The following is a 27,037-nucleotide window of genomic DNA, read 5'->3' on the forward strand; positions in this document are numbered from 1 at the left end:
CCTGTGGTCACTTACTCCAAAGGCCCAGACATTCAAAGTGCAGAGACCCAGCCACCGCGCCTTTCTTTTTGCCCTGAGAAAGGAGAAGAAATGAAAGTGGGAGGTGTTTCCATCACTCCGCAGAAGGAGTGTGCCTGGGTTGCGATCTGCAGGGATGGGAGGCTGCTGGTTGTTACCCTCCTGCTGGCTCTGATGTCCAGCGGCCTCACGGTGGTGTCCTTATACCGGTTTGCTGCTCTGCAAGCCGACCTGATGAGCCTCCGCATGGAGCTGCAGGGCTACCGGGATGCACTAGCATCAGCTGCCCCGGGGGCTCCAGGGGCCACCGAAGCAACCAAAGTGAGTTCACCCCTCCTCTGCCCACCAGAGAGTCCCAGGCGTGCTGCTGCCTGACTGCATGTCCAATAACGGGGTGGGTGTCTCTCTTCTTAGCTCCTGGCACCGGTAGCTCCAGGAGCCCACAACTCCAGCATCGGCCACAGGAACAGACGCTCTTTCCAGGCTCCGGAGGAAACAGGTACGGCTGGGGCACAGCATTTAGGAGCTGGGGTCGGGCACACCTGCAGCCGTCGCCTCGGTGGACAGAGCACTTTGTGTGGTTTTAGAGCAAATGCAGCAGGCTACATGGCATGCCTCCTCCTCCAATGAGCAGGGTATGTGCACAGCAGGACGTCGGTGCCGCCGTGTGGGAAATGACTGAAGACAAGAGTGTGCTCAGCAGCGGAACTAGCTCTTCCTGTCACTTCAGAGTGACGTGTACACCTGCATCTCAGTCAAGAAGCCGTTCCCAAGGGTGTGCACAACACTCAGAGATAGCAAAGACTCGTTCGTTAATGCACACCTTTCTATATGCAGTATGATTTCCATGTAATCACTCTAGTGACTGGTGATTCTCCGTCCACTCCCTAGTATTTTGCGGAGTTGGGAGTTTACTAAAATGATCCATTCTCATTGCTTCGTGAGGGAACAGCAGCAATACATGTTTGTTAACAACACAGTTTAACACATCCTTGCTGTTGTCTACTTTTAATTCATATGAAAACATTTGTCCCGATAGCTGGAGTTAAAAATAACTTAAAGTCATATACAAAAAAAGAATTACTAAATTGCTAAGTAACATGCCAAAGGATATGAAAATATTACATTCATTGCAGTGCCAAAAATATTCCACAAGTTTGAAATTTACTGTATGTAATGTGAGCTACCTCCTTCATTTTTTTGCTGAAATAATTATGGCTTATGTACTTCAATGAGGCATGGGGGTATAGCTCAGTGGTAGAGCATTTGACTGCTATGTACTTCAATGTATATAATAATAGCATGTATGCCTTGGTGCACATAATAACAGTACATAAAGCACAAGGCATAGGATAACAGCACATAATTACAGAGCATGTAATAACATCCCATATATCATGGTGTATATAATAATAGCACATAATCACAGTGCATATCATAGCAGTGCATGTACTATGGTACAACAGTAACAGGATGTATACCTTTCTATATTTTTGTTTATTTTACAATAAGTATCTCACCAGTTTCCTAGTAATTCCCTTAATCTTATTTACTATTCATTTAAAAAATAATTTTAATTATTACTGTGATACATGATGCATAATTTTTGTGTATCTCTTGTTTCTGTTGAATTAAGCATTCAATAGAATCTTACATTCATTATTCAAGTTCCTTATTGTGAAATCTTTGGGGCGACAAGTTTCTACATGCTCGCCAGCATTTCGTCTTTAAGCCTTCATTTTGAAACTTTCATACCTTCAAATAACTTCTCAAATGTATTTGAGTGTGGACTCTGTTTACTAATTATAGATATTTCCCACTTGTTTTCATTTTTTATTTTATCTTCTTTATTTTCAGTTTCATCTTTGCTAATTTTTATTGACTGATTATTCTAACTTTTTACAGTTTTGACATTGATGTAAATACTTTCACTGAATCTTGTGTTTCTTTCAAATCTGTACAGAAATGTTGCATGTGTATTAACACCAATTTTGTGTCCTTGTGCTCTTGCCCCTGGCTGCCTGAGGAGTGAGTGGTTTTTGTCATGGCTCCAAGTCCCTGGCTGTGAACTCATTGATCCTTTTGCTTTTTGTTGTGGTGAATCCTCTCACACTGTCCTCATTTCCTCCCCCCTTTCTTTATTTCCCCTCCAGACTATTGTCTCAGACAAAAGTTCGCAGCCATTCCTTAACTCTTGTGCTGGTGAACCTGCCGCGGGGGGTTCTTTATACACGACTGCATTCATGTGAGATGGCTTTGTCACCAGTTTATGGCCTTGCCCGTGTGTTTTGGATGGACTAAGTAGTTTCACATTTTAATGGACATCAGTGCACAGTTGGGTCAGGATGTCACAGTCTTAGTCCTCTCTGCTACCCATCCTGGCTTCTAAAGATGGGTTCTGGGAATAAACCACAACAACTTCACCATAAAAAAGGACATAGACTCATTTCAAGAGCTTTAAGAATAAAAGAAGAACAGAGAATTATGATGTATGTTTTAATTCCAGTACTTAGGAGGTAGAGGCAGGCAGATCTTTGTGAGTTCAAGACCAGCCTGATCTATAGAAGTTCAGGCTAACAGGAAAAAAAAGAGAGAAACAGAGACAGAGACAGAGAGAGATGGGGGGATTAGGGTTCTGTAATGCTATATGTTTAAAAATCCTGCCATTTGCATATTTTATAGATTTGTGATTTTATGCATCCAAATATTTCAGATTGATATAATTGGAGGGCAATTAATTAATAGTGTGTACAATTTAGAGAATAATATATTGTTAATATATGATATATATGTATATATATATATATATATATATATATATATATATATATATTCCATATTTCATTCACATATATTTTTCTTAGATTTATAAACCCAAGATGGAAGGTTGCAGACATTGAGTCTCAGGGGCAAGAAATGTCTGTGTTCCCTGCCAATTAAAGTATTGACTATTGTTTTATATATTATCCTTTTGAATAGGGAAATTTTATTTTGTTATTAGTTACCAGAGTGATTGCCTACACACACATGAAAGTTATCTGAAACACAAGGATTTTCAGTTGGTGTTTAATAGAGTCTCTCTCTCTCTCTCTCTCTCTCTGTGTCTCTCTCTCTCTGCCTGAGCTGAGGACCGAACCCAGGGCCTTGTGCTTGCTAGGCAAGTGCTCTACCACTGAGCTAAATCCCCAACCCCCCTCTCTCTCTTTTAATTAAGAAAATTCTATGTATATTTGTAAATTTTTGTTACACATTCTTGTTCTGATTGTTTTCTCTGGGACGTACTATTCTTGGGGTATTCCTTTCGATTTCAAAGTGTCCACCAAGGCTCTTCTATGTTACCTGCTGTGTCTGTTCCTGAACTACTGCTGGGTTGTGATATCTGATATCACAAAGGAGAAGGGAGGGGAGGGCAGCCCTGACCTTCAGTCTGCTCATCAGTCCTCTGAGTCCTCCAGGGACAAATATCACTTTTTCTTAATCTTAAAACTGAGTATTTTGGCATGAATTGTGTTTTTTCAGTTATTTTGAATCTCAAATTACATTTTATTAATCTTAATGTATTTTATAAGGTCACTTTTTATTACAGTATAATAAACAGAAATGTGGGGAAATCCAGGATTAAAAAATTGCCAAATAGTTTATCATAGTCAACAATTCACTTTTAGTCCCTTAAATGTGTTTGGAAATATTCTTAATTAAAAAAAAAAAACTTAATATGATTTGAAAATATTATGTAATCCAGTTTCCTTATACATGGTATCACATTGGCCTGTGTTTTGAGCCCTCACCACCTATGATTTTATTCATTCCACACTCCAAATAAAAGCATCTTTTGAGCTTAAAGAAGATGAATTCTTTCAAATAACTTGCTGCCAAACAAAACACTTGGTCAACAGGGCCTGTTGCATAGGGCTGTCTCCCCAGCTACTCTGGGGTCAAGGAAGGAGGGTCACACATTCCAGGCTTGCTTGGGCTACAGAGTGATTTCAGTCCCAGCCTGCAGCAGTTTAGTGAACCTGGCCTCAAATCAAGGAAAAACAGGACAGAGGAGGTAGCTCAGTGGTACAGCTTTCCCCTGGCATGCAGAGTACCCCAGGTTCAATCCCTGGTGTGGAGGTACCTATTTTAGATTCTAGAAAGACAAAATTCTTTGAAAAGTAATTGTGTTGATCATTTTGTGGATACCCTTTAACAAACCTGCTTTAATGGTAGAAGTAAAGCAGTGGAAAGATGAGCAGTGTAGAGACATGAGCCAGCATGCAAGAACCACAGGGTCCAAAGACCACAAGAGTCCAAGGACCACAGGGTCTAAGGACCACAGGGTCCAAGGACCACAACAGGAGTGAAAGGACCACAGGGTCTAAGGACCACAGTGTCTAAGGACCACAGGGTCTAAGGACCACAGTGTCTAAGGACCACAGGGTCTAAGGACCACAGGGTCTAAGGACCACAGGGTCCAAGGACCACAACAGGAGTGAAAGGACCACAGTGGTTCAAGATCCACAACCATATCTCCAAACAATTATTGGATAACTTGGGCCAATCTACTTCATTTTTATACAGACGTCTCAGTTTGGAATTGGTTTTGAATTATGTAGGTTTGCGAAGATAGTTCAGAGACTTGGAGAATACCTCTCTCTACCCAGCTTCCCTTAATTATGTGGCACTAGGCCACAGGAAGAAACCCAGGCTAATACTCATCTAGGGACTCAACAGCCGATGCCACTTGGGAGTTCAGGGTCCATCCAGAATGCCGTACTGCATTTAATAACCTTAAAATTTAGAAATTTGAGGGATAACACACACAAACTTAACACCTAATATTTCTGTATCTAAGAAAATCCATGTTAGGATGAAGATTTTCTTGGATAAAGGTTTCAGCTATTAAAAATAAAAATGCCAGTACTCTTTTTGAGTGGCCTTTCTTGATCCCCATGATCCAGTTAAGGGGAAGGAAAATTGTGATATCTGCCAAGCTGGGAATGTCCGGTGCCCTGCAGGCCGCACCATGTCTGTGAAGGAATGCAGTGTAGCACTTCACCTCTTAGGTGGACTTGTGTCTCCTACCAGGCAAGGGCAGGCTCCTTCCTAGAACAGCTGGCTTTGGCTGGGTGACCTTTGACCCAGTCTTCTCTTCAATTTTTTTTTCCCTCCTCTCCTCTGCTTCAATGGTAAGGCTCCCCCACCCCCCACTATGTGGCTATGTGTTGCAAGAGCTGGACTCTGTTCAATTTCCAAAAATGTCTTTAAAATTGAAAATGCTGAGCTGATAACCAAAGCTCTGAACCCTGTTCGGGTTGAGCTTGAAGTTTTGGGAAATAGGAGGTAGGAAGCCAAGGCAGTCAGCTCAGCCAAATTCGGTGTTCAGTCTCTTCTCCAGAGTCAGGCATTGTGGTGAAATACACAGAGAAAATGAATGAATCGGAATTTGTTATTAGAAGCCTGGAAAATGGTTGGTATGGTGAGACAGTCCACAGGACAGCTTTCTGAGTTGTCGGAACTATTCAGGATGCTGAGGGAGGCTTCTTCCCACCTGTCCTTGAGCAATCAACATCTCTCCACAGTTTTAGCTTCTGTACTTTTCAGACGCACATAATTACTTTCAAAATGATCTCATAATTGCAAACGATACGTTGTTCATATTAATAATTCTAGATGGCTGACATGTGGGTTAGTTGTGACAAATTGACAACGACCTGGCATCACCTGAGGAGAGAGACCTTTGAGGAGTTATCTAGGCCAGGTTGGCCTGTGGGATATCTATGGGGGAGTGTCCTGGCTGTTAATTCATGTTGACCACCAGGCCCACTCTGAGTGGTGCCATCCCCTGGGTGGGAGGCCCTGAACTGTGGGAGAATGGAAAAAGCTCACACCATGAGCAAGCAGTCCAGGATGTGTATATCCCCTCTCTGTTCTCGGCTGTGGGTGTGTGCAGCTGCTTGGGTTCCCACCTGAATTTCCTCCAGATAATGACATGTGACATGGCACGGTCAGCCAAATCAGCCCTCTGCTCCCCGACATTGCTCTTTGTGGGGTATTTGTCACAGAGACATCAGTGACCCCATGGCAGCTGGTGATATTTGTCTCTATGTTTAGTTGTTGTTTTCCTAGGTGAGCTCCTACTTCCAAGAGCTCCTTTGGGGAGGTGCAAGTTCATCCCAGTGGTGGTGTCCTTCAAAGGACACAACTGTTTCTAATGAGCTCAATTCCTGTCCAAACAGGTGGCTAACCCATTGTTTGTATGCCATTGTATAGTCACTCTAGCGTAAAGAGAGGAACAGACATGGCAGAGTGTGTTCCCCATGAAACTCTGCAAGGAACTTTTCATTCATTAGGCAAAAACATGATTTTCATTTGAAATTAAGAATTAATGCATATTAACTAAAGTGACAGGTTTCATTATAGTGGTTTCATGCAGTATATAATATACTTCAACCCAATACATACCTCCCCCTGCTCCCCCTTTACCATCCTTTCTGTGTTGTGTAATAGTTTACTCTGAGACTGGAACATTCCATCCTGCAGAAACTACTTAAACAGGAAGGTAAACATTCCAAATAACTTCAGGAAGTCCCTGGGATAGACCAAATTCAGTAAACGGCTCCCTGCTAGAGTAAGCAACAAAAACCCAGAGTTGCTCTCAAACAGAAGGAAGCTGATCTGCAAAAAAGACTCTCAGGCAAGGCTAGCTGCCTAGAAGAGGTTTGGACCAACTGAGTCACATGGAAAGGACACTCTCTAACAGGCTAAGCTGCCTTCAGGCTGCAGTGTGCTCCAGGTCCCCAGCTTTGTGAGCTGTCACGCATGCTGGGGTGGGCTTTGGGGATGCAGCTGTCTTTGAGTCATTTCTGCTCCTCTATGTGATCCCAATAAAAAAACCTCATGGTTCACCAAGTTGGACTTTGATGGACTCCATACTTCAGTCTGTCATGAGTTCTTTATCTGGGGTGAGTAGGCATGTGTGTTGCATCTCCCCAGGAAAAGTTTAGTCACACAGCGCTACGTGGGTTTTTTCCTCTTTCCAAATAATTTCCCCTTTACTTTTGTGTTACATGTGTGTGTGTGACTTTGTGATAAAATGTCATACATGTGTGTTGTATATATCATGCCACACCAAATGTGTGAGCAAACACTCATGCATAACTTCCTGATTCTGTCATATTTCACTTAATGATCTGCAGCCCATCCATTTTCCTGAAAATGTCATAATTTGTCTTATGCCTGTATAAAACTTCATTGTATACACATACCACATTTTTTAATGTTCCTTTTTGGATGGGCATGTAGGCTGAATTCCACAGCTTAGCTGGTATGGATAGCTGCACAATAAACAGGAATGTGAAGACTTCTGTATAGCATGCTGCACTAGATCTTTGTGACTATTCTCAGGAGAGCTAACACATTTTAGATGGTCAAGGGAAGCCCAGAGTCAGTTGGAGGAACTGAACAAAGTTAGCCCAAAGTTTAAAATAATAAATTAGCAATCAAATGAGTTCCTTATGTTTACTACAAGCACCTGTAAATTTCAATATAATTTGGTTTTGATATCACTACAGAATGTATGTTAGGTAAGGATGGAACTATGGTCTGATTTCATTATCTGTTGGTTATATGTTTTGCTTTTTTCAATTACAGAAGTTGTTTGAGCTCCACAATTGACAGTGTGCTGTGATTCTACCATGTGATGTCTGTCTCCTTGGCAATAACAAAAATAACAGAACTAGTTAGTTATTTGAGGAATCAGTAATTATTTTCAAATATAGACTTTTACTTCACAAACAGGAATATATAGCTTCTGTAATTGTCCCAACCATGGACAAGAATAGTTCTTTTGGGTTTGAGGATTGTTTAGATTTGTAAAATTGCACTCAATATTCCAGGTTACAGGAATGAGGAAGAAATAAAATGCAGAAAAATTTTCTGAGCTGTTCATGTTTATAGGCATGGAAACACACACACCCTCCATCTTGTAAACACCAAGTTATGTGGGTGCTCATCAGTGTTTTGTTCAAGTCTGGCTTTCCTCTGTGCTTCACTGCCAAAGCAGTTGTCAGGACACACTGTGGAAAATTTGTTATAGGAAAAAAGCTCCACATGTGACATTTTTCATGTGAACCAGTCATAACCATCCACAATTACATTACTTGCTTTGTTTTTATTAGACTTAGCTTTGCTGTAGTGATATGCAGCCAACTAGATTCATCTTGAAGGGGTTTAATTCTAACACAGAAAGCAATGGTACACAGTAGTGGCTTCCTTTTTGTTTCAAATTCTCTTGACTAAAAATTATATGGATGTTATATGGCAAATGATAGGTTTTAAACATGGAGACAAGCTTTCCACATGAGTAATATTTAAGAGTCCTGACTTGAAGAGTGTTGACGTTCCTTCCACCAATACTAAGTGATGGCATTGTGTTCATCCTTTGGGAATTTCCTTTTGTAAACTATTTTCTTCACTAATGAGATCTTTTTCTTTCAGACATATTATGAGTAAATGTCTTTGAGATCTAAAATGTGACCATTCTCAGATCAGTCATCATGGTTTTATATATCATTATGGTGTGATTTCTAGATGTATACAGTGAGAAATATCTTGAGGGCTCAGAAAGGCTTTAGTGAGTAGTAGTGTCAGCTTAGCTGAGAAGGAACCCATGTTAAACATCTTGTGTAATTTCTGTTCTGTGAAAGGGAAAGATACTTTTTAAACCCGTGAAATACTAAACATTATCAATGAATTTCAAAGCTGCCATCATTATCTGTTTCTTTCACTAGACTGTGTGTCTTTAAAATGTTGTGGCTAGATGTCTGCACTATTGAGAAACACTACAATTGTCTGAGTTTGGTTCACTGTGCAGCAAGTCTTTTGTTGAACAACTATGGATATTATAAAATAAGAGCTATATAGAATGACTCTCATAAAAGAATTGGAAAAAATTTAATGATACATTTAAAATTTCTTAAAAGAAAAAATATATTCAAAAGGCCCAAAGAGTTTCTCTAGACCTAGCACTGCTGATGAAGCAACACACTTGGGTGAATGTAGCTGAGAGGCTGTCATGGAACCTATTTTGTTCTCCAAGGAGCAGTTGTTGAAATAATTTTTTTCTTCAAATGATATTTTCTTCTGAAAGAGTTAGATTTCCCATGCTACATAATAAGAAAATATGGCTATAGCTGAGTTTTATTCAGTTGGGCTAGAATTAAATGATGATACTTTCCTATCAGTTTGGTGGTAAGTTTCAACAGATGCACTTGGTAGGACACAAATATTAGGGCTGTGGCAGTCTCCTGCTTAAAGAAACAGTCAGAGAAGAATTGCAGGAGGAAGTTCATGCATCTGGCCTTTATTAGCTTCAGTTAGGATGGCATTCTCTACCAGTGCCTTTCTAGCATGTTCTGAGGCGATATCTGACCGGATTCTATGAAGATCAACAGTGCTCAGACTCCTGACAGTGGCACTCTGTAGTTGCTCTGTACAGGGTGTAAATGATAAGTTTTCATGAGCATTGCTTCATTTAATTGTCATGCCTGAGCAAGCACACACACACACACACACACACACACACACACACACACACACACAGCACCACCACCACCAACAACAACAACGGAAAGACTAGAAAGGGCAAGACTAGAAAGTTGGCCTTTTGCCTTTGCCTTTGTTTAACACCCTCCCTTTTCCGGTGTAAGGCAGGATGAAAGCTGTACACACTCACGGGGCACAAGTGGGGCTGTGGCCCCTTACGTACAGCACCTCCATAAGAATACCTTCTGGGAAAGCTAAGAACAAATTCCACAATTTTGTATCACTTGCCTGGATTCTCTGTAGTTTGGGCTCAAGGGCGGTAGACACCGTTTTTCCTTTCTTCCCTTCTTCCCAGCTGTCCTTCTTCCCACCAACTCAACCTGCCATTGAGCTTCTTTGAGCTTCTTCTTTCCAGTGAACAGCAGAGCCATTGTAGTGAACCCGGTTAATCCCTTTTTCCCCCTGGTTCAGGCCTGATTGCCTTCATCTCAAGGATAGGAAAAAGACTAAAACAAACAATTCTCCACAGCAACTCAAGTGTGTGGATGCTACTTTCCAAGCCTTGGTGCCTTCCAGCAGATTTGCTATCTCAGCTGTAATCAGAGTCATCCTAGAATATAAAAAAGACGTTACAGATGGGTGGTGCTGGCCTTTAATCTGCACTTGGGAGGCAGAGACAGAAAGATCTCTGTGAGTTCAAGGCCAGCCTGGATTACAGAGTGGGTTACAGGACAGCCAAGGCTACCCAGAGAAACCCTGTCTTGAAAAAAAAAAAGTTACAAAGCTTCATGGTTATAAAGAAATTGTAGTTTTTAATGTTATTTCCACCTTTAGATGCCAAGGGGGGATTTCTTTAGCCCCTTTCCTGGAACTCACTCTGTAGCCCAGGCTGGCCTTGAACTCACAGAGATCTGCCTACTTCTGCCTCCCAAGTGCTGGGATTAAAGGGTGCCACCACTGCCTGGCGAGGATTTCTTAATGTACTTTTTTATATAATTGCACTTAGTTCATTGTCATTTTAGGTTTCAAATGTAAGAACATTTTCAATTCAACACTGAGAAGTAGCAAGCATTCCATACCATGACCAGTTCTTAACATGACCAGTGTGTTCATCAAGAAGATGGGAATCAAGAATTGCTTCACTTGGACTAAAGACCTCATAAATAGTGAAACTCTAAGCTATCCCTTAAAAATTAGACATACACAGTGGAGTTTTATTCAGCCATAAAGAGCAAAATTATGTAATATGCAGGAAATTGACAGAAATGGATATTATCATGCTGAGAAAAATAAGCCAGACCCCCTCAAAGATGAATGTCTTTTTTCTTTTTTTTTGGTTTTTCGAGACAGGGTTTCTCTGTAGCTTTGAAGCCTGTCCTGGACTAGCTCTGTTGTAGCATGAATCTTAAAAGTACTGGTTAATAAAATCAAACCTGAGGTCAGTTATTAGGGTGAATGCTGGAAGATCAGAGAAGCAGAACAAGCCATAGTTTCCTCACCTGGCTAGTTCCTCAGCTGATCCTGTTTCCTCAGACTGGATACCTCTGAGTCCTCATCCAAATGAATCTCAACTGAACTGCTGCTCCAAAGCCTAAAAGCTTAACCAGCCAAATGCTGCTAGTTTCTGGTCTTCACATCTTATATAATCTTTCTACTTTCTGCCGTCACTCCCTGGGATTAAAGGCTGGGTTTCTGGGATTAAAGGCGTGTGCCACCTCGCCTGGCTGTTTCTATTGTGGTCTTGAACTCAGAGATCCAGAAGTATTTCTGTCTCTGAAATGCTAGGATTAAAGGCATGTGCTACCACTGCCTATCCTCATGTTTAATATTGTGGCTGTCCTGCTCTGTGACCCCAGATAAGTTTATTTCAGGGAACACACAATATTTTGGGGAACACAATACCACCACATTTCCCTTGTTTTTGTCTAAAATTTAAAAAACCTTATAACAAATACAAGAAAAATCATATCCAATAGGTATATACAATATACATAGTCAAGATTTACATTTACAATGTCTAATTCATTAACATTTGACAGATTCAGGTGAAAAACTCCATTATATATAACAATGTCCAGTCTAGTAACATTTGATAAACTCAGACCAAAAATTTTCAGTACTTATCCTATTTAAAACAAATAGTTCCTTTTTAAAAGTAGATTCAAAAACTGATCTTTTTTCTTATCATATTCATATTCTCTCTTTTTTCTTTTCATAAAAGTTTCAATAATCCGCCTCTTGTCACTTTTATATCTTTCCCTTTCTCTTTTTAGTGTAGATTCAATGATCTACCCATTTATTCTGTTATTTCTTTATCTTTTTTTCTCAGGGTAGATTCAGTGATCTACCTCACTCTGTAGACCAGGCGGGCCTCAAACTCACAGAGATCCACCTGCCTCTGCCTCCTGAGTGCTGGGATTACAGGCGTGTACCACCACTGCCCGGCGTCATATTTTCTCTTATATGTGAAACCTAGAATTTAAACACACACATACAGACAAGCGTATGCACCTAAGTAGAAGGGGGACTAATAGAGAAGAGGCACAGAGATCACCCTGCCTCTGCCTCCCGGTGCTTTTTATTTTTATTTTTTTAATTCATGCTTTGATTTAGGAATTACACTTGCACAGGCATTTACTGCTTCTTCTTTTTTTTTTTTTTACACTTCAACGGAAAGGCCCTGCATTTGTCTGGGGCCATTTCCATTATTTCACAGTTGTTCTTAGTTCTTGGACATGTGTGGTTGGACCTGGTGATTCCAGGAGGTCTCACTGACCTGTGCACAGTCTCACAGAACCCTTACATTGTATTTTTAAGGTGGTTTTAAATTTTTCTCTTCCATCCAAAATATTCTGTCAAAAAAACTTGACTTTGGCTGTAGAAGGAAATAGACAGAATTTAAACTCTGGCCCCATCCCTGGCATCCCCGAGGCCTTGAACAAGCTGCCACACTCACTGAGGCTAGCCTTCCAGTACCTGGTTTTTAGTATTATTGTCAAGGGACAGAATGCACAGCAAGCCTTAGGATGTCATTCACTACTTCAGCCTTTCAGGAAGTTCTGAAGGGTGTTTTCATTTCTAGTCATGACAAAAGTCATATTTTTGGTAGTAATTCTCTATTTAATATTAGATTTTATAAATAAAAGCTTTCTTAGAAATCCTTATGAACTTAACTTTTCAAGTACACGGAAGATGTAAAAAACAAAGAACCTGCACCAGGTCCTCAGCGTATATGTAATGGCATCCGGTTTAGTGTTTTAGGGACCTCCGAGTGTGCGAACAAGTGGGTCTCTGATTCTTGTGCCTTCTCTTGTCTCTTTTCCATCTGTTGGTTTGTCCTGTCCAACTTTGATTAGTTTTTGTTTTATCATATTATATTTTATTGTTATATTTGTAAAAGAAATGAAGGCATGAATGAATGAATGAATGAATGGATGAATGAATGAATGAACGACTAGCCACTAAGGCAAAGGATAACAACTGAGCTGTCATTTATACCTGCTGGGTTGAGAGAAGACCAGTTTTCTCCAATGGAGTGACCTGGGGTATTTCAACCACTCCAGGGCAGGCCTCACGTTCAGGAGCGGTCGGCCAGCATATAATGGACTCCACAGTATTTTTTGTGTGTTCTTCTATTTGGTTAAAGTTTTTGTTTGTTTATTTGCTTTTGTTGTTGTTTTCTGTTTGGGTGTTGTTTTATTTTCTTGTTTTTGAGGGATTCTGTTGTATTGGGTTTGTGTATGTTTCGTTCTTTGAGAAATAAATTAAAGTTTGGTGGGTAGGAAGAGGGAGAAGATCTGGAAGAAGTTGGGGGAGAAGAATATGATAAAAATATTTAAATTTAGAAATTGTTTTAAATATAATAAGACCAAAACACCAAAATGAATACATCCGCCTTAGAAATGTTTCAAAAGAACTCGGACTGAATGGTACAGACGGCTGCTCACGGCATTCCCCAAACACAGAAGGCTCTCCTTGGGTGTCAGGGACTCTGTCATAGGATGTTTAGATTCCCGCACGTGGGCGGCGGATCTCACAAAGCCACTTGAAGGCGCCGCTCTGCACACAGGGACACTGTCAGTGCTTCTGGAGAGGCAGGCTTGTGTCCTCTGTCTCCTGCGTGGCCTTGTCTCTGCCAATAACTAAAACGTTGTGTTTTTGCTTTTCAGTCACTCAAGACTGTCTGCAACTGATTGCGGACAGTGACACGCCGACGATCCGAAAAGGTAACGCTCGGCCCCCGCTCTGTGTCTGCTTAGGACTCAGTGGCTTGTGCCTGTACGTTTCAAGTCTAATGTAGTGTTTCAACTACAGCTCCCATCAGCCACCCTCCAGACTTCCCGTAACAGGAGCCTTTTCAGAATGACTACGGAATAAGCACATAGACTAGTGTAAAAACACAGTAAACACATGGCCTCAGAGACACTAATATTACATTTTAGATAATCAGAGAAAATTGAGTTTTGCTTTTATTTTTCTGGGAAGTGTTGTCTTCTGTGAGGACAGGCGACCATGGGTCACCCTGTGATCCTTGGCTGGAGATCTGAGATGGGAACAAGGTTTCCATGTTCCCAAAGCTGTAATTTTATCCATTTTAATGACCAGCGAGTACTTGATGATGGATTATTTACTCTTAAGAGTGGAATGCTTTCAATTTGATTTTTGCTTCCTTGGAGTTTTGATAGTCTAATTTTCGGAAGAAAAAAAAAAGTATTTTCTCTAATAGTGGCCAAACACAAGAATCCACTTTTCACCCCATTTCCCAGATGGCACCACCCACAATTTTGAGCCAGAGGAAGGTCTGTGATGCAGGACTCTGTTGATAAACCCCTTGGAAGTAGCTTGCTGCTTCTTCCAGTGTTTGGGGGACTCACAAGGCCCTTTATCACATCGTTGAACCTGATGCCTTGCTTCAGCCAAACCTTTTCTCTTCCTAATTTAGTCTGGTTTCTCATGGTCATGTGACCAGGCCACTCTTGCATGCAGCAGCACCCTGAAAAGTCAAGTATTTGGGGAACATTGATATGTTGCAGCTTTTGAGAATACAAGATAATCAGTGGGCAAGTGTTCAAGAAAGGAATGCTGCGTCTGGTCTGCATGTTTCATCTGCAGTTACCTTGTCATTAGGGCGCAAAGAGATGAATCCACAGTGACTGTCACACGTGTGTGTCACCGTGCTTTGCTATCCCCTCCCACTGCCTTCCGCACCCTCCCGTCCCCAGTCTTGATCTGTGCCCCCAGTCTTCTTGCTACGTGTGCCTCTACTGGTTCTCCTCTCCCTTCCTAAAGACCTCCTCCTCCTTTGTAGTCTCATACATTCGACATGCATGTACACACACATACAAGTGAACATTTGCACGCACACCACACATACATGCACACATGACTGCACATACATGCCACACATGCACACCAGCATCATGCCATATTTGTCCTTCTGGTCTGTGCTTTACTTAATACAATGACCTCCAGTCCCACCCATTTTCCTGTGAATGTAATACTTTTCCTGTGAATCTCATTCTATGCACCACACTGTCTACTCATCTGTTGGTTTATTTATTCATTTTATATACACTGATTGAGGACATACAATGACTGAATCATTGAGGATATTGTAATGTCTGTATTGAAGAAAACAAACATGTTTTTATTTTGATGATGTCTGACTGCCAAAGGGGAGAAAAGAGAAAAAGAGGAAAACCCCACAAATTAAAGGTAAAGAATGTCAGAGGACAGCTTGGAAGGAGGGGAGGAGAGCCAGCTAGGGCTTGGGCTTTTCTGAGTCCTTGGCCCACAGCTGGAGTTTGCGACTACACTTGATGACCAGGAAAGGAGAAACAAATTAGGGCAGATGAGTGCAGGTTGGCCTCTGTGGTGAGTCTTGGTATTATTGCGCATTTATACTTCTCTACTTAATCTTAATAGTGTTAAATGCCAAAGAAATACAAGACCATCTGAGAAGCTATGATTGTTTATAGCTCTCTGTTTCATGTTTGTAGAATTTAGAAATCAGCAACCGCTTCCCTAAGACTAGAGCTCAAGCCAGAAGAGCTCCAGAACTAATGAGAACATTTAAAACAAGGCTTGGGAAAGATTTGCTGTACACATTTGTCAAAGGGGAAAAAACCCCCAAATCCACATAAAACACTGCATTTTCTGTGCATTTATGCCATGGATATGCTTATGCAGGCCTGGCCTACTGCCAGAACTTCCTGGCCTTTTGCCTGCATGGGCTGATCTTGGCTGGCCATCTGAGAACAGGAACAAACACATGAGAACAGTATCTAACTATGGCGTGCACTGGCATTTTAGTGAGGAGTCAGGCAGACCCACGTGAAGAAAGTTTGCATGCCATGAACCACTGCCCCTTGCAAGGGGCAAGTGAGTCTTCCCCAAACAGATAACATATTTTTATCTCACTGTTTAGTGAATCATCTGGAGTCTTAGGTAAAGTCTCATTCATGCTGGAGAGCTCAAAGAGAGGGATGATTTGCATTCGATGTGCTCACCATCGGTGATGACTGTGTTCTGCTGATCTAAAACACCTCAAAAGGAATTCACATTTATTCTTATTCCAAGTATGAGTGATGGTGGACCAGGAGCACAGATCCAAGTTGCCCTGGAAAACGTTCCAGTAGCTACAGAGCAGGAGAAAGTCACAAGTCAAAGCATTTTTCAATGCATCAGTGCAAGTATCAGATGGTGGTGAAGAGGGGGAGAATTGTCTATTGATAATTGACTTTTGGGTTGGTGCAAAGAGTCATATATTAACACATTCTACAGGTTTTTCCTGAGAGCCACAAGGCTATGGTTTAAACACAGAAGTGGGGGATGAGTGGATAGAAGAGGATTAACTAAAACATGGTTTATTTATTGTTGTTGCTTTCCTGTGAAGGACCTCATTATAGTGCTGATTTACATTTCCCTTTTCAGTTATGATCTTAAGTATCACTCCAAATTCTTATAGAATATTTGAGTATCTTTTTTTGGGGGAAAATGACTATTTAAAATCACCTTGACTACTCTACACTTTTTTTCTTTCTTTCTTTCTTTCTTTTTTAGAGACAGGGTTTCTCTGTGTAGCTTCGTGCCTTTTCCTGGATCTCACTCTGTAGACCAGGCTGGCCTGAAGCTCACAGAGATCTGCCTGCCTCTGCCTCCCGAGTGCTGGGATTAAAGGTGTGCATGTGCCACCACCGCCCGGCTCTACTCTACACTTTTTAATTGAGTTATTTTTCTTTTTGCTATTGAGATATGAAACTATATTGTAGATGACAAGCCCTGACAAAAGTGCTTGATTTGCAAATATTTTCCCTTACTTTGAGGATGTCCTGGCTTTTATTCTTTTATTTTTATCAAGACAGTGCCTACTCATGATGTTTGAGATGGTTCCTGAGTGCTAGGATTATAGCCATTGTTTTGGTGTTGCTCAGAAGTATTCAATTTGATGAAATCATTTATTGATTTTTCTTTTGTTTCTCATGCTTTGGGTGTTACTGTTGATGAATATGTCAACAAACTTAGCAGCAAAGTTGACACCTTTGCTTTCTCCTAATGATCATATATTTTTATATTCTAGTCATTTGTATCTACACTTAAGTCACTGGATTATTTTTGTCAGTTTTGTGTATGTTTTGGACAGTGGCACAGTACCACCCATAATATGTAGATATTCAGTTATTCTAACATCCTTTGTTGGAGAGGGTTGCACAGGCTTGGACACTTGTAAAAGATCCAGTTGGGACTAGAATCGTGGCTTTATTTTTGCACTCAATATTCTGTTGGTTTATAGGCCTACATTTATGACAGAACACGACAGTATTTTGCCTGCTGTAGCTTCTTGTAAATTTTAAAGTTTATAGAGTTAACTCTTCGATATTGTGTGTCTGTTTCGGAGACTCAAGTATCCTTGTCAATAATAAATGAATATCAGGTTGTCTTTTCCACTTAGAGAAAAAAAAAACAAAAACAAACCTGTGTTTGTAGAGAAGCTGTACTGACTCTCTAGGTAGCATCAAATAATATTGCCATGTTAATGACACCAAAGTTAGACTCCATGGACATGAGGCATCTTCTTATTTATGTCTATAACTTATGACTCCTGTTTAGCAATATTTTATAACTTTTATCATATATATAGTACTATACTGAGTGAATTTATTTTTAGGCATTTTATTTATTTGAATTCGGTATTAGTTCAAGTAGATATAGTAAATTACCATAGACTGGATTGTTTAAACAGTGAATTGTTTTCTTCCAATATTGGGGGCTAGAAAAGACCAAGGCCAGTTGCCAGGAGATCTGTTAAACATGTATTTGTGTTTTTTGTCTTCTTCCTCCCTCCCTGCCTCCCTCCCTCCCTCCCTCCCTCCCTCCCCACCTCCCTCCCTCCCTCCCTCCCTCCCCACCTCCCTCCCTCCCCAGATCCACTCCTCCTCCTTTTTGTTTTTTTTTTCTAAAGATTTATTTATTTAATATGTATACAGTGTTCTGTCTGCATGCGTCCCTGCAGGCCAGAAGAGGGCGCCAGATCTCATTACAGATGGTTGTGAACCACCAAGTGGTTGCTGGGAATTGAACTCAGGACCTCTGGAAGAGTAGTCAGTGCTCTTAACCTCTGAGCCATCTCTCCAGCCCCCTCCATTTCCCTTTTATTGTGACCTTGCACAATGGATAAGAGAGCCAAGAGTAACTCACACCAGCTCCATTCATGAGGACTGAACCTCTGTGACGTAAAATCTCCTGAAGTCTCTGCCTCCCTCCCAACAGCTTCACTGGGACATAGGACATATGGACATACAGATATATAGACATAGGACATATGGACATAGGACATAGGACATAGGATATATGGGTTTGGGCAAGACATGAACTCAGTGCATAGCAGATGATGTTAAAGATGGAATTGTATTCTTCAATTCCACTTTTTTCCGTCTTGGTTGAAATGAAAGTGACTTTGGGGAGCTGATCCTGTGTGACACAACTTAGTTAAATTCGTTTTTTAGCTCTGCTGGGTTTGATATCTGATCCATAGATCACTTTTTTTGTGTGACTATAAATGGTTCTACTTTACTCCTTTCAATTGGATGCTTTTTCTTCTATTCCCTCTCTCCTAGATGCTTGAGCTTGAATTCCAGTGCAGTGTTGGGCAGCAGTAATGAGTCCTGCCCGTGATCTTAGCATCATGCCAAGGAGTGTTGCACTTACCCTCATGATTAATGTTTGACATGGAGTTCCTTGTGGTTTCTGGCTTCGGTACCAGGGTGATTCTGGTTTCACATCATGAGTTAGTAACTAATTTTTTTTTTTAGAAGAATTTGAGGAAGTTATTGGAAGTGTCTGTTTGTTTATATGTCACCATCCTGGTTCCCTTCAGTTGCATAAACATGTTTAATAGTTGTGTGTCTAGCCTTTTTCAGGGATGGTTTCAGTTAAAGTCTATTCTCTCTTGTGGTTGGTTCATGATTTCCTTATGTATTTGTATATCTTTTGACTTATTCTTAAAAATTAGACAGTTTGGAAATCATAATGTGTTGATTCTGGAAATAAGGTGCCCCAACCATCCCAGAGTCTTCTGCGGTTTATTGTGATATTGTCAGAATAGTTGTTTAGTTGTTGAGTTGCTTTTCACCCATCTATCCATCCATCCATCCATCCATCCATCCATCCATCCATCCATCCACCTATCCACCCATCAACTCATCTACCCATCTACTCATCATCCATCAACCTATCCAACCACCCACCAACCCATCCACCCACCCATCCACCCATCCATCTACCATCCATCAACCCACCCACCCTTTCACCCATCCACCCACCCATCCATCTACCATCCATCAACCTACCCACCCACCCAGCTACCCATCCATCTATCCATCCACCCATCTACCCATCCATCCACCCACCCCATCCATCCATCCATCCACCCACCCCCATCCATCCATTCATCCATCCATCCACCCCCATCCATCCACCCACCCCATCCATCCATCCATCCATCCACCCACCCCCATCCATCCATCCATCCACCCACCCCCCATCCATCCATCCATCCATCCACCCACCCCCATCCATCCATCCATCCATCCACCCACCCCCCATCCATCCACCCATCCATCCATGTATCCATCTATCTATACATCTAAACACACACACCATATTGGTAAAGTCTGTTCTTCTGTCTCTGCGGTCAGCCTGGCAAAGCTTCCCTTTCTGTAGTCCCAGTCTTCATAGTTATCTCATAAACACTGGAAGCCTGAAGCAAAATGAAGTCATTCCCCCTGACCTTTACAAACTGGCTTTGAGCTTAAACATCCCTCTCACCCTAACTATTTGGCCTTTACTGTTATCTGCTGGCACAGAGCCCAAAGGTCAGCGAGAGGTGTGGGATGATTAGCTTCAATTGTCAACTTGGCACAGCTGGAACCCCTTGGGAAGAGAGTCTCAGTGAGGTGTTGACTACATGATGTGGAAAGACACAGCTCCATGTGGGCAGCATCGTTCCCTTAACAAGGGGTTTTGAACTAATAAGAATAAAGCAATTTAAACATCCAATCAGGGAAGCAAAAACCATGCACGCACACACTGTTCCTTTTTCTTGGGTGTGGATACAATGTGACTAGTTGCTTCAAGCTGCTGCCATTCTGACTTTCCTACAGTGGTGGGCTACAACCTGGAATCTCAAATAATCCATGAAAGCAGCCGACTTCAACATAGTGTTTGTTTGTTTGTTTGAGGCAGGGCCTCTCTGTGTAGCCCCGACTGTCCTGGAACTTGCTATGGTAGACCAGACTGGCCTTGAACTTTCAATGTGAGAACTAAGAGGTGTACACCACCATGCCCATCTAGTAACGATCTTTACATTATTTCTTCCTCAGGTTCTTCAGTACTCAGCGTTTTAAAACACGTTGAGTACTTCATGTCACTTAAAGGAAATAAAAACTGATTCATCACAGACTTTTCACTAGGATTATGGTGCGTAGAAACAGTAAAGAAGGCTTGCCTTTGCTGTTTGCAGCAGATGTGACCTCTGTTTCTTTGAGTCTGTTGTCTTGATTGTCACGGGGGGATTTTCATTTAAGAGAATCCTGGAAATCGTCTCTTGAGAAGAAAAGTGTTGCTCTTAGTCCTGATCCACCTCAGGGGCACACCATTCTTGGAAGCACATGCAATGGAGGTAACTCCAGGGAGTGAGTGCACACAGACAGGCTGGAGAGAAAGGACCGTGATGCTTCTGTACCTGTCTGCTCCTCTCCAGCACCACCACCTCCCCCCTCTCCCCAGCCACCCCAGCATCTTCGCCCAGCCCCATCTATCTATGGTAATGCTTACTTGAGGAGATGACTTAATGATTTGCACTCACTATGACCTCAATTCACAGTGGCATCTGCTTTGTTTTACTGCTGATGTCTTTTAACGCCTTTAAAAATGTCAGCGAAGACATGGTTCTCCTTTCATCTTCTGGTAAGAGCCTTATTGGAGCCAGGACTATAAATGAGTGCAGCCATTGTAGAAAAAAATGTGGAGTAGAGCTGCTGTATGAGTTAGCAAACCCACTTCTGGGTTTATAGATAAAGAAAACTAAATCAATCTGCTAAAGAGATGCCGGAACTCCAAAGTTCATTGCAGTAACTACCACAGCAGCCAAGAAATCAACTGGCTGTCCATCAACAGAGGAATGCATGATGGCGATGTGAAGTGATGGGTACCATGTGGCTGTAGAAAAGAAGGGGGTACCCTGTCCTTTGTCACGGTGTGGATGAACCTGTGAGACAAACACAGTGATATAAAGGTGACTACAGTGTCTCTTTGGGACTCCTTTGATTGGCCTTTGGCGGCTCTCCCTTCATTGTTTTGCTGACGAGGTGATGGTTAAGGCTGAATCACTGTTTCCCGTCGTACATAAAGGTCCTGGCGTGTTTAGACTCACACCATGGCATTGCTTACTATTCTGTCCTCACTGTGCCATGGCCCCGACCTTCTGCCAGTTGCCCCCCTTCATTTCATTGATAGCTCTTCTCATTGTCTGGCGTTGAGGTTCAGCCTCATGCTGGTGTTTGCACACTGCAGCTGTACACACTCCTGCGTGAGTAAGCTTTTCCTAGGAAGTGTGTGCTCGTACTCTCTTCCTGGGCGTGAGATCTAGGAAGCACTCTGCTCCATCCTGGCCCAGTGGCCTGGTCCCCTTGCCTGCTGCTCTGTCTGCCCTTCCTGTCTACGCTCAGTACAGCTTTGAGCACACCGTCTCTGTGTCGCTCTGGATAGGATGAGGAGATTCCACGGCACTGAACAGAACTCCCTTCAGCGTGCATGTCCTCCTCTTGGTACACTGGTTCTGAGCACTTCCCAATACAGGGTCCTTCTCAGTCGCTGTCTGCACTCCCTAGTTGTGTTCTGCTGTCAGCCTGGGGTAGACTTGCTTCCTCTAGACACATTGCTAAGTTCACCTGATCACTCAGGAGGTAGAAGAAGACACTCTCCGTGTGCTGTGCAGAGGAAAGTCCATTCTTTCTTTCGGGCCTCCCCACCCAAACCAACCTTTATAAGGAAATGGCCAATATACAAAACAAGGAAAGAAAACCCAGACATTCCTGTGGAGTGAGGTCTGTTAGGTATCTCCATGTGAGGTCGCCCATGCTAAAATATGTAATGGCAGCTAGCCCAGCAGAGAGCAGTCCCCTTTCTTCTTCCATTTTTTTAGATATACGATGTGTTATTTCAAATTTAGTAAAAAGGACAAACTGCTTTTCTCGGTTGACTCCCTTACTCCCTTTCTACTGCAGGATCTTACACATTTGTTCCGTGGCTTCTCAGCTTTAAAAGAGGAAGTGCCTTGGAGGAAAAAGAGAACAAAATAGTGGTGAAGCAAACGGGTTACTTCTTCATCTACAGCCAGGTAGTGTCAGCGCCCCCTGCCTTCCTGGCCCAGTGCTTTCACAGTCTCGCACATCTGACGACACCCTGGCTTGTTTCTCAGGTCCTATACACAGATACTATCTTTGCCATGGGACATCTCATCCAGAGGAAGAAAGTTCACGTCTTTGGGGATGAGCTGAGCCTGGTGACCCTGTTCCGATGTATTCAGAATATGCCGAGAACGCTGCCCAACAACTCCTGCTACTCGGCTGGTATGTAGCTCGCCTAAGACTCGCTTAGCAGAATAATGTAGACTGTGTGCTAGAGAATCCGATCCCCCAAAAGTGGTGCTTTGTGATCTTCATGGAAAGACCTTCTGCTGTGGACTGTGCTGTTTATTTTTGCCATAGTTTGTGTCAGCTGAGAAAACCAATATCATTACTAACGGTCAAACCATTTTTATAAAAATTGGGGCTGAAGAGACAGCTCGGCAGAGAAGAGCACTGGCTGCTTTTCCAGAGGACCCAGGCTTGATTCCCAGCACTCACGTGGCAGCTCACAACTGCCTGGAACTCCAGTCCTAGGGGACCTGACACCCTCTTCTGGTCTCCTTGGGCATTGTGCATGCATAGTGCACATATATCCGTGTAGGAAAAATAACAATACACATGAAAATAATTAAATAAGATAAATGTGCTTTAAAAAATTAAGAATGTCACAGAGATTGACATTGGAACAATTCTTATTTTCCTTCTCTTCTGTGACAAAGTCATACATGTACATAATGACTGTTAGTCTGCTTACCACAGTTACATTTCTGTGGTTCCCTTCTTCTAAACAAGCCCCCTTCTGCCTTCCTGTCTTTTCCTGTGTAGCCCTCCTGAGCTGAATTGGGGTGGCTTTGAGAGCATGGGAAGGAGCTTATTTGCTGGAGCCTGGGCAACTTTTTAGGAGTTAAACCCCTGAAGAAAATGACACTCCTTCCCCAGAAGCCATTAACTCAACAGTCTCTCAGGGAGAGGTGTGGCTTCATGAGCTCTTCCCTAATCCCCAAAGCAAAGCTGAGGGTCCCGGTCTTGTTCCGGTCTTGTGCGGGTAACCACAGCTGCAGAGAATTCATGAGGGGATGGTTCTAAGGCAGCTTTCCTTCCATGGAATGATGTCTACCCACTGTCAGATATAAAAACCTGAGAACCCTCTGGGCTTTCCTTTTCTGTTCAGTCCTCTGGCTGCTTCACCATGGGCCACCCAGGCTTCCTTGCTCATCTCAGGAAGGATCCAAGCCACGGAAGTAACAGAACTGCTCCTAAGTACCTCAGCCTCGAGCTACAGCCTGCCTGGCCCCACAGTCCCTCCTACAAGAAAGGGCGTATTGCAGAATGGCTGGGTTAGTTCTCGTGGTTAGACAGGTGGCCTTGTGCCCATGGCTAGTTGTGAACTCAAAATTGCAGCTTTGCATTGAGCTCAGGGACACAGAGGCACAGGGGAAGACAGACTATGGTTCCAGCCTGTCCACACTGGACTTGCCAACGTTTTCCTCACGTTGTTTCAAATCACTCAGCTGTTTCCCCCTTCCTTACACACACGTATTTCTCTCTACTGGCCTTGACAATTCTATTCAGAACCCAAAGAATGTCTTTAGTCTCAGAGGGTTACAGCAAACAGCAATGTGAAACCCAGGATTGTGAAATACCTCTAAAGTATTTCAAAGGCCTTTACAAACAAATGCCCAATAAATCAGCTGGATGCAGAAGAGAACACAACTCCATCACAGAGGCCATGCCACGCCAGCCCCTGATGACTTCAGTGGCCAGGAGGAAGTCTGTCATGTTGGAAGTCCCTAATTTTCATAAAGGAGTCTGCCTCTGTACCCAGGGCTGACCAGCGTTTTGATACTGCAAAATATTTATCAATGGAAAAACCTCCACCCTGTTGCTGACATTTGCTATAGAATGCCTCAGCCCATACTCCCCAAAGATTCCAAATCACTTGGTTTCCTCACAGTTCCTTCTCGTGGGTGGATTCTGACAGACTCCCCAGGTCCCTTATTTTTTAAAGGATAACTTTGATGTTGAAGATGTGTCAGCGCTATACATGAAAACGAGATCCAAGAAGCTGCAGGCTTACTACCTTAATTTTGAGGGTTTTTTTTTTTTTTTTTTTTTTTTTTTTTGATCTTACACTAACCCACCCAACCTCAAGTGGTGAGCTTGAGAGACCCAGCATGGTACCGAGGACTGTGTGTATGTACTAAGATGAATCATTGCTTTGCTGGTAAGTTGAATAGGTTTCTCTGAGGGAAAAATGTCACAGATGATTTCTACAGCCCAGAGGGACTAAAGTAGCCGACAACTCAGTGTTGGGATTTGAAATGGGAGCCTACAGCCATTCACACCCATTTCTAGAGCTTGCTCCAGCTTTGGCCATAGTGTTACACCATGCTCAGTATCCAGGACAGCCACAAATCCTTGCAAGACATATGCTCTGATCTCTTTTCACACTTTTTCCTTTAATTCATAAGGTAACTAATCCATTAATGCTTTGCCAATTTCAAAACACACCAGCATCATGTACAGCATGTCCATGGAGCACTGTCTGTCTGTGTCAGTTACCTGACAGACAGAATGTGGTTCCTGAGCAGTATTTTACACTTCCAGGTCACAGAATACATTGTTATAAATGAGGCACCAACAGATATATCTAACATTTCAAGGAGTTTATTACTTTGTTTCTTTTGATCTTAAAGAGAACCATGGGCTGTGAGGAGAAACCGGAAAGATGCCAAAGCAGAAGCCTGGACTCAGAGGAAAACTGTGAAACAGTATAGATTGATGTTAAATAAGGCTTTTATTTTTAGATATTTATTTACTTTTGGCTTTTTGAGACAGAGTCTCACTCTGCAGCCTGGGCTGAATTTTAATTCAGTGTGTGGCAGGTTTCAACTTATAATCAGGAGTTGTGAGACAGCTCAGCGAGTAAAGGCCCTTGCCATGTGAGCACAGCCATCCGAGTTCAATCCCAGAGCCTGTGTAAAGGTGCGAGGGGAAAACCAGCTCCACACACTGTGACATGTGTCCGTGTGTATCACGCATTCTCACTTGATAATGACTAATGCAAATTAATAAAAGGGGGCTACCATAATGCTCGGCTTCTCTCAAGCTACAAAAGGTATAATTTATATGTGCATATATATATATATATATATATATATATATATATATATATATACATATACATACATATCACATATATCCATGTGTGTAATTTTATATTTTTAATATTAACAAAAGTTTCCTTGAGTAGCAAAATTAAGCAGCACCCACCAGTGATGATATAACAGTCTCTCAAAGAACAATGTTTGATCCACCTGACATTGACATTTGCCACTGGAATCCCCATCTACACCAGTGGACACACATCTGGAATCCCTTGTTTCTCCTCTTGGTGTCCTCCTTCTATTTAATTTAAAAGCTGACAGAGTCACGACCAATTGAGAGGTCCACTGTTGTGAGTATGTGTGAACACTTGTGTTGACATTGTACCATAGCTTCCTTTTATGTGCCCTATTGAAAACTCTTGTCACCACCCACCCCAGGCATTGCCAGACTTGAAGAAGGAGATGAGATTCAGCTGGCGATCCCTCGAGAGAATGCACAGATTTCCCGGGACGGAGATGGCACCTTCTTCGGTGCCCTGAAACTGCTGTGACCCACTTGCTGGATCGTGTGGCCCCTTCGCTCCTCTCTTCTGTACCTCCGAGGGGAAAGTGAACCACTGGAAATACCAAAAGAGGGGGAAGCCACCACCAGACCTTTGCTTATGAGCTGTTTATTTTGGTTCACTGAATCTGGTCCAACACAGGAAATTTAACAGACAACCACAATCAAAGTCTGTCCTGTGAATGACGAGAAATGGAGCCCGCATTCCTAACGCCAGGACCCGGGAGGCAGGCTGTGCTCCGCAGTCTATGCCAGCACACACCTTGCCCTCGCTTCTCTTGGGAAACGCGGTTCAGAAGGCAGGAAGATTTCCTCAGAGGTGGGCTTTCGTAATTCCCGGTGAGAAGAGGGTCCGAATCTGTGGGTCATTGAAACATTCGTGCAAAGTCTCAGGATTTATCTTCTCTTTTCACAATAAATAGACTCTTCTCTTTTCCAGTTAACACTAGGGAAAGTTTTGTTTTTCGTTTTTGTTTTAATCTAGGAGTCTTGAACTAGTCATAGACAAAAATACTTAATAGAAGTTCAGTTTTTGTCAGTTTATTAAAATAAACTTAATTTAAAATGTGTAAGCATCAAGTAATTAGAAAAGATCTGACTGTTGAAGTTTTCTTGTTTCAGGTCAAGTGTGCAATTGTTTCTAACATCAAAGTCTTTTTCATGGGAGGAAAGGATTCCCTCATTTTGGATCATATATGTATTTTGTAATAACTTTCAGTTGCTTTACACAATGTTCTTATAGACGCATCCACAGAAGCTACTAATGAGAAACTGTAGTTGCACTCACAGAAACCCCACTTTGAGCATCTGTAGCAGAGGAATACATTTCGTTCGTGTGCAGTTCCACTGCATGCTGCTGCTGCTGCAGGTCAGGCAGTTCAGCCCTGCAGGAAGCATCCACCTTATTGCTCTAC

General features: G+C 42.2%; 1 protein-coding gene across 1 annotated transcript; it reads left to right on the top strand.

Moving 5' to 3' along the window:
• On the top strand, window positions 1-26,926 carry Tnfsf13b (TNF superfamily member 13b; the record flags this gene model as incomplete). The annotated part of the gene is made up of 6 exons (XM_036166874.1): window positions 1-339; window positions 433-517; window positions 13,716-13,772; window positions 22,332-22,444; window positions 22,526-22,676; window positions 26,000-26,926. Coding segments are annotated over 6 exons (858 nt in total), but the record flags the coding sequence as incomplete, so codon positions are not given.
• Window positions 26,927-27,037: the final 111 nt, after the last annotated feature.

Source organism: Onychomys torridus, chromosome 17 (genome assembly GCF_903995425.1).
Source record: "Onychomys torridus chromosome 17, mOncTor1.1, whole genome shotgun sequence".
Classification (NCBI taxonomy): domain Eukaryota; kingdom Metazoa; phylum Chordata; class Mammalia; order Rodentia; family Cricetidae; genus Onychomys; species Onychomys torridus.